This window comes from Bidens hawaiensis, unplaced genomic scaffold, assembly GCF_021521415.1.
Source record: "Bidens hawaiensis isolate Kalapana, Puna unplaced genomic scaffold, B.hawaiensis_p1.1 tig00005567_1, whole genome shotgun sequence".
Classification (NCBI taxonomy): domain Eukaryota; kingdom Viridiplantae; phylum Streptophyta; class Magnoliopsida; order Asterales; family Asteraceae; genus Bidens; species Bidens hawaiensis.
The window spans coordinates 725,557-733,763 of record NW_027491360.1 but is presented as its reverse complement, the minus strand read 5'-3'; the positions used below and the strand labels follow the sequence as shown (position 1 = coordinate 733,763).

Genomic DNA, 8,207 nt, shown 5'->3' with positions numbered 1-8,207 from the left:
TTTACCCTTGCATGTTAAAGCAGTGAGGGGCAATGCAATCTTCGAAAAGTTCTTATTGAAGCGACGGTACGTAATATCCGGCCAAACCAAGAAAAGATCGGACTTCGGTGAGAAGTCGGTGTTTTCTAATTTTTGACGGCTTCAATATTAGCGGGATCGACATGAATACCATTGTCGTTTGCAATATGACCCAAGAACTGAACCTTTAAGCCAAAACTCACACTTAGAAAACTTGGCGTACAACTGTTCCTTCCGACAAAGGTCAAGAATGGCATGAAGGTGTTCTTTGTGATCGTTTTCGGATTTCGAGTAGGCCAAGATATAATCAATGAAGACGATTACGAAATTTTCCAAGTAGGGTTTATACACATGGTTCATAAGATCCATGAAATTGTGGGTGCATTGGTTAGCCCAAAAGGCATAACACGAAATTCGTAATTCCCATATCGAGTTCGGAGTACAGCCTTAGGGATGTCATCTTCATTAACACGAAGTTGATGATAACCTGAACGGAGATCGATCTTCGAGAAGCATGCGGCACCTTGAAGTTGATTGCAAAGATCATCGATGCGAGGAAGTGGATAACGGTTCTTGATGGTAAGTTTGTTAAGTTCTCGATAATCTATGCAAATGAGAAAATAACTGTCTTTCTTCTTGACAAAAAAAAAGGGTGTGTCCCATTGAGAAGAACTCAGGTGGATAATACCCTTGTCCGAGAGTTCTTTTAGTTGGCTCGAAAGCTCTTGCATATCGGATGGTGCAAGATGGTAAGGTACTTTAGCGACGGGGTTAGCTCCAGGTACAAAATCAATACAGTATTCGACTTGGCGAACAGGAGGAAGTCTGGGGACATCATCGGGAAAGACGTCGGGAAAATCACACACAACTGGGATATCGGATATCTTCTTCTCTTTATGCTTTTTCTCCACCGCAAGAGCTATGAACGCAACATAATTCTTACGTAAGTAACGCAGAGCTTGAAAACATGACATGAGGTTAAGCTTAGATGTAGGTGTATTACCGAAAAATTATGTATGCGACCATTTTTAGAGGTATACGAAGAAATATCTCGAAGCATACGACTTCAGTACAATTTAGAGTGAGCCGATCCATTAGAACAATAACGTCGAAACTACCCATTTGCATATGAATGAGCCCGATACGGAACTTGACTTTATTAAAAGTTATGACACAATCCAGAATTACCGAATCAATAATAATAGAATTCACATTGGCGACAACTTATCCCGAGGCTTATCAATAATATACGCAAAATCCAAAGAAATAAAACTCTTATCGGCACCCATATCAAATAACACCGAATCAAAATGATCATTAATAAGGAACGTACCATTCACCGCACCGCTGGAGTTTTGAGCTTGCTTAACGTTCATCATAAAATAGCGGCCATTAAAACCTTGAGGTGCTTGGCCAACTTGATTCAATGGAGGGGCTTGGATAGCAAGGGCTTGAGTTGATGCAGACGAAGGAGCCATGAGTTGAGGCACTTGAGAAACATGAGCTTTTGATGCAAAAACTTGAGGAACTTGAGGTTGATAGGTTTGAACTTGATAGGCTTGTGTAGTGTAATAAGGTGCGGGTATAACCTGGGCTTGGTGAGCATGGGTGGCATGGTTGGGTTTGATAGCATGGGCAAGTTGAGGGCACATATTGCCGAGATGGTTAGGATATCCACAGTTGTAGCAAGCACGGGTGGTAGGTATACCGAGTTGAGCATATGGTGTGGTAGCGGGTATGGGAGCAGGTGGCGCAGACCGTTGGGGGACGGTTTGCATACCTGGTAGCACACAACAAGTGTTAGCAAGGTGACCATAATGGTTGCATTGGGTGCAAAGTCAGCACGCGGATTGGGTAGGGTGATGGCAGTTACACTTAGCGCATAAAAGAGTGAGGTCCTGTGTAGGGTCTTTTGTTTGAGGAATTTTGGTTTTGTTAAGGTTGTTGATTGGGTTGGTTAACGACATAGTTTTGGTAATTGGCTTTACGTTTGTTGTTGATGTTTTCGTTGTAGCGGTGAGCGGTATTGTTGTTTTGAGCGGGTTTAGGTCCAACTTTAGCATTAGTTGAGGATTTGGTTTTGGTCATATCAGGGGTAGGTTTGGAATCCTTTTAGGACAAGGTTCCATCCCTAACGTGATCATCGGTGAGGGAAGCAGCTAGGTCCATTGCCTCGCCAATCGAAAGAGGGTCATGACTAACCACAACATACGAAAAACAGTTGGTAAACCACGAATGTATTTCCGAATGCCACGGGATACGGGTTAAAAGCTGAGGTACTATCCGGCTAAGTTCCCGAAAACAGTTGGAGTAGGTAGAGTTATCACCGCCAATTTGCTTGAGTTCCCAAAACTTGGTCTCAAGCTTTTGCAATTCATGTTCAGGGCAAACTTCTTTCTTTAGCCTCCTTGAGTTCGTCCCAAGGCATGGACACAACCAACTCGGTTCCTTGGTTTTCTTTGAAAGCTTTAAACCAAGTAAGAGCTCGATCTTCGAAGACGCTCGAGGCGAACTAAGTCCATTTGGCGTTCGGACACTCGCAATGGATAAATACGTTCTCCATTTCCTCTAACCATTGAAGGAGTTTACTGGCATTCTCCTCACCATAGAACTGGGTAGGTTTAGCACTCAAGAAGTTCTTGAAGTTAATGTTGTTCGGAGCAGCAGATGCAGCAGAACCATTCGATTTGAGGCTCTGGATCTGAGTCACGATAGTAGGCATAGCAGCAAAAAATTCTTTGGAAATCCTAGCAGCCAGACGGCGGTCATGAGACCCAGATGAACGATGTTGATGACGACGATGGTTCCTTAGAGAAGACATTCTACGATGAGCAAAGATAAATGTTTGTAAGATAAAGGGTAAGTTATGTAAATGTTTATGAGTTGACGTATATAATGCAATCAATGTGAGATAACTAGAGATAACTAGATGAGGTTTGTTTAGAAGTAAAAAATTTATTTAAATAAGTTGACTTTACAATCAACTAATGAAACATATTATGTGTGTTGGCCTCCAAGCTTTCCATGCAGTTTAAATGGCCCAACGAATTAATTGTATTAGCAATTGAGTTGGACGACCCATGAGCGTTCCATGACATTTTAATTGTACCAACTAAATAACGAAATATCAAAGCGAAAGAGTTGGACGGCCCATGAGTGTTCCATGGCATTTTAACTGTACCAACTAAATAACGAATTAACGAGATAAAAGTATTAGTAGTTGAAGCATCTCGTGAACCACCACGTATGATTAAGCTCCAACAAAACATATAATTCAAAACAAGTTGAGGAATGGATAGTTGGAGTGCCCCATGGATTCCATGGATTTTTCACCCGACTGACCATTTAAAAAAAATAATAACATAATAATCGGAATTACCGAATTTAGCCCCATGGATTCCATGGACAGACCGTGAATACGGCCTGTCAAATTCATCGAAGAAGAAGTCTAGCGGTGGACATCATGGTGTTCCCATCATAAGAGAGAGAAGTCCTACCCTCCTCATGAGTCTCCTGTTGCCTCTAATTTCAATGCGGGCAAAACTGTTGAGATGCCTCGATCTCCATCACCCTACAAGGTCTTTGACTAAGGAATCGTGATGTTTTGCGGATGGTTTATAACCTTACCTCCAAAATCGCGGATACATGCTCTTTGAAAATGTTGACCTCCGGACACCCGTGCTAACACACGCATGTATAATATCAAACTAATTTCTTAATTTATTTTATCATAACATTTTACCACTCTTAGTGACATGGTAAATATTTAATATCAAATTTCCGATTATAACAAAAGTACTCTTTAAAAGAAAACAATTGATATCAGCCTCAATGAAATGTGAAAACATCGAAAATGTTACATAACATACTACATATTACAAAAACACTCAGCTTATAACATCTGCTTATTCAAACATCAATGGACAAAAAACACCAACTTCATTGTAAAAGCAAACGATTACGCGTTACCAAACCGCTTCCTAAAGAAAGCAACTATAGCTTCTCTTGGAACTAAGTCATCCTTGACAACTTGACAGTTAATATAGTTACCACACCATTCCGTTATTTTTGGGAACTTGTCTTTGCTCAACACCTTTATTCCTAATGCTTCTTCAGCTGCTCCAAGCCAATATGCTATGAAAGTAGCAGCAATATCAACTAGGTTGATATTGTCACCTCCAAAAAACTTCTTACCTTTCACATTCAATTCGTTTTCTAGAAATTGAAGTTGTTCTTGAGCTTCTGCAACAGCTTGCTCTTCTCCATGATTGGTAATGGCCTTGAATATTGCTGGAGTGCACTGAACATACCAAATAATATAATAATAAATATGAAATCATTTCTGGTTTATGGTAATAAAAGATCAATATATGGTAAAAATAAAGTAAAAATCATTACCTTATCATCAATGAACTTAGCCCAAAATCGAGCTTGAGCCTTCTCATAAGTATCCTGAGGCAAAATCGGAACTCCTTTCCATGCATCATCAATGTACTCAACGATCACAAGTGACTCAGAGATGGGTTTCCCATTGTGTACGAGCACGGGGACCTTTTTATGAACAGGATTATATTTGAGAAGGTCGGCACTCTTGTTGCTTAGATCCTCTGCGACGAATTCGTATTTGATTCCCTTGAGATTCAAGGCAGTTGTCACTCGGGAAACGTATGGACTTCCTGGAAATCCGTACAACTTCACTTCGTCTGCCATTTTCAGATGAACTGCTTCAATCACTGATTCTAGCTAATTTCAGGTTTAGTACGTTTTGTGGATAGTTTGAGTTCTTCCGTGGACCATTTATAGAGATGATATAGCTGACTTGGTTGGCATTTATAATTTTTATTAATATTATTTTTGATTTGTTTAATTTGTTAGGTGTAGAAGTTAGAATTGTCTGCTTTTAAATATGAACACGAGGGTCGGTGGAGCCAGAGGTGGAAGAGTGTCAATACACTTTTCAACTAAACGAATACTATTTTTTTTATGGCATTCACACTTTCTTACCAAAAGGTGACCCACTATATTAATACGAATCATCAAATTTTCATTTAAGTTATCCAACTATTAACTATTTTTTTTAAACGTACTCCTCTTATATTATTATTATTATAAACATCATATACCTTGACTTCATCAAAATAGACATGTTTTTACACCATGCAACTTTCATAACATCATCTCTCTGCCAATCAGAGACAAGAATTTCGAAGATCATAGCTATCTTGGCTAGAGGCTAAGTCGGTGCCCTTGGCACTAATAATCACGAAATTCTCTACATGGAAGCAATAGGGTCGCGTTACCTTCAAGATACAAGCTGAGTTAGCCTCCAAGTCCATGTCACTATCTGATATGCCCATATCATCTTACTTGCTAACTTAACCAGCCATCTCATTCCACATACAGCCAGCAACTAAAAATGTTAGTTTTTTCATGGTCCAACCATGATTAAACTGTTTTTTTTTTCAGTTCGGAAAAAAAATATATTGTAAATGCTAAGATTGTCCGTAGTGGACCACTTTGGGAGGAGAAAACGAGCCAAAATACCAAAGTGGCTTTGTGCGTTTTGATGAACATTAATGCTTGTGATAAACGTTGTGTACACAACGGTGGGTGGATGGATGTGCCGGGGCCGGGGGGGGGGGTTGTGAGGGGAGTGTAATTATTGACGAATGATTGGAGGTGCATTTTACAATTATACCACTTTTTTGCAAAATGTCCCCTTACTGTCTTGGACATCACGAATCGCAAAACATCCATGATGGAGTGTTATGACTACACATTGTCTAAAATCATATATTTTGAATATATAAGTTTATCAAACAAATAAATCCAAAATATGGTTATTAGAAATTAAAAGTGCATTGATATTCGTAAAGGTAAAGTCTCCATCTTTTGATAAAGGCTTAGCCTATAGAGATATCAATACAACTTAAACATTTAGTCACTGCATTTTTTTATTTGCGTGTAGGATAAGCCTATACATTTGAAAGATATGGTTTTAACTTGTACATATATCAATGCAACTTCTTTAAATGACAATTTTTTTAAAAAACTTTAGAAAATATTTTTTTTTAAATTTTTTATTAAAAAAAAGAAAACAAGAATCTGGCATCGGCTAACCTTACTTCTATATAATAGGCTGAGCCACTAAATGATTCAACCCCCCCCCCCCCCCAAATTTGGGCATATGCGACCGGCTTTTTCGGCCGCAAATGCCCTTTTGCAACCGTTTTGTGACGTATTTTGATAGACGGTTAAACCCTGGTCGGTAAATATTTTGTGACCAGGTTTTGCGATCGAAATTAATGTTCCTACTGATTTTCCAACTAATGTTTTCGTTGCAGATTTAGTGACCAAACTTGCGACTGATTTGTTTTTGCAACTGATTTTGTGACCGAACGTTTAGCGACCAAGATTGCAACTGAATTGATAGCGACCACTTTTGCGACTAAACATTTTCAAGTCCATTTTGCGACTGAACTTTTTCACAACCAATTTTGCAACTAAATATTTTCACAACCACTTTTGCGACTGAAATGCTTAGACATCCATGATGGAGTGTTATGACTGAAAATCTATATAGGTTTATCAAACAAACAAATCCAAAATATGGTTATTAGAAATAAAAAGTGTATTGATATTCGTAAAGATAAAGTCTCCATCTTTTGATAAAGGCTTAGCCTATAGAGATATCAATACAACTTAAACATTTAGTCACTACATTGTTTTATTTGCGTGTAGGATACGCCTATACATTTGAAAGATAAGATTTTAACTTGTACATATATCAATGCACTTCTTTAAATGACAATTTTTTTAAAAAACTTTAGAAAATATTTATTTTAAATTTTTTATTAAAAAAAGAAAACAAGAATCTGACATCGGCTAACCTTACTTCTATATAATAGGCTGAGCCACTAAATGATTCAACCCCCCCCCCCCCCATTTGGGCATATGCGACCGGCTTTTTTGGCCGCAAATGCCCTTTTGCAACCGTTTTGCGACGGATTTCGACGGGCGGTTAAACCCTGGTCGGTAAATATTTTGTGCAGGTTTTGCGACCGAAAATAATGTTCCTACTGATTTTCCAACTAATGTTTTCGTTGCAGATTTAGTGACCAAACTTGCGACTGATTTGTTTTTGCAACTGATTTTTTGACCCAACGTTTAGCGACCGAGATTGCAACTTAATTGATAGCGACCACTTTTGCGACCGAACATTTTCAAGTCCATTTTTGCGACTGAACTTTTTCACAACCAATTTTGCAACTAAATATTTTCACAACCACTTTTGCGACTGAAATGCTTAGACACTAAATTTGCAACCGGTTCTATGAACATCATTTTGGTTGCAAAAATATCATGTGTAACTAAAAGATATTATTTATTTTTGTTCCATTGTTTATAAATTCAAATATCATAGTTAAATAGATTTATAAATTCATCAATATGAACCAATTTATAATACTGACTAATTCAAAACTAAATATTACAAATATATTCAAATACGAGTGCAAACTGTACAATAGTATCCAAACGTAGGTACAACAACAAATATCCAAATTAACTATGTTTACCTAAAGATCAAATACATAACTAATTAGGGCTATTTTGTATGTTCTTCAAAGAAACCAAATTTCCTCTTTTATTTCTTTGAGTCTCTCCACTCCTATTTCATTATATACTAATTGTTTCTTTCTCTTGTTGAAATAATACAGTTGTACTACTTTATTTTTCATCCGTTGTGCCTGAAAATAATTTAACACATTGAAACCAAAATAAAACCCATGACCACCCATTAGAATCAAATATAACTTATTTACATCTATTGTAACCCATTGAAAACACAAAACATACCTTGATGGGTCATGAATATGAGTATAGAGCTTCTAATAGTCTTTACGAGTCACATGCTCACATGATGAGAAAAGACCTCACCTAAAAGTAAGATTAGTATAATTTTATAATCTATAATGTAGTAAGATTAGCATGTTCAATTGCTCATATTGAAACAAACAGGCCACTTACAAATGCACCATTGTTGTCGATGCTTACCCACTCATTTGTAAGACCTATCAATTTTTGTTGTTTTTACACATATCCATACGTAACGTATGTCTTATGTCTATGAATACCATTTTATTGCACACAACATAAATGAATACGATAGCCACTTACTAAACACCATT

The 8,207-nt window shown here is 37.6% G+C and overlaps 1 protein-coding gene across 1 annotated transcript; it reads right to left on the bottom strand.

Moving 5' to 3' along the window:
• Positions 1-3,817: 3,817 nt before the first annotated feature.
• On the bottom strand, positions 3,818-4,794 carry LOC143630142 (putative glutathione S-transferase). Its single transcript, XM_077099229.1, has 2 exons — positions 4,417-4,794; positions 3,818-4,318 (listed from the first exon to the last, which is right to left on the bottom strand). The coding sequence occupies exons 1-2, from the start codon at positions 4,726-4,728 to the stop codon at positions 3,977-3,979; spliced, it is 654 nt and encodes a 217-aa protein (XP_076955344.1). The 5' UTR covers positions 4,729-4,794; the 3' UTR covers positions 3,818-3,976.
• Between the last annotated feature and the right edge of the window lie 3,413 nt (positions 4,795-8,207).

Excerpts from the sequence above, each read along its gene's own strand:
- LOC143630142 (XM_077099229.1), bottom strand. The coding sequence starts at position 4,728 with ATGGCAGACGAAGTGAAGTTGTACGGATTTCCAGGAAGTCCATACGTT. Across the intron at positions 4,319-4,416 it reads CTAAGTTCATTGATGATAAG|TGCACTCCAGCAATATTCAA; the intron begins GTAATGATTTTT and ends TGGTATGTTCAG.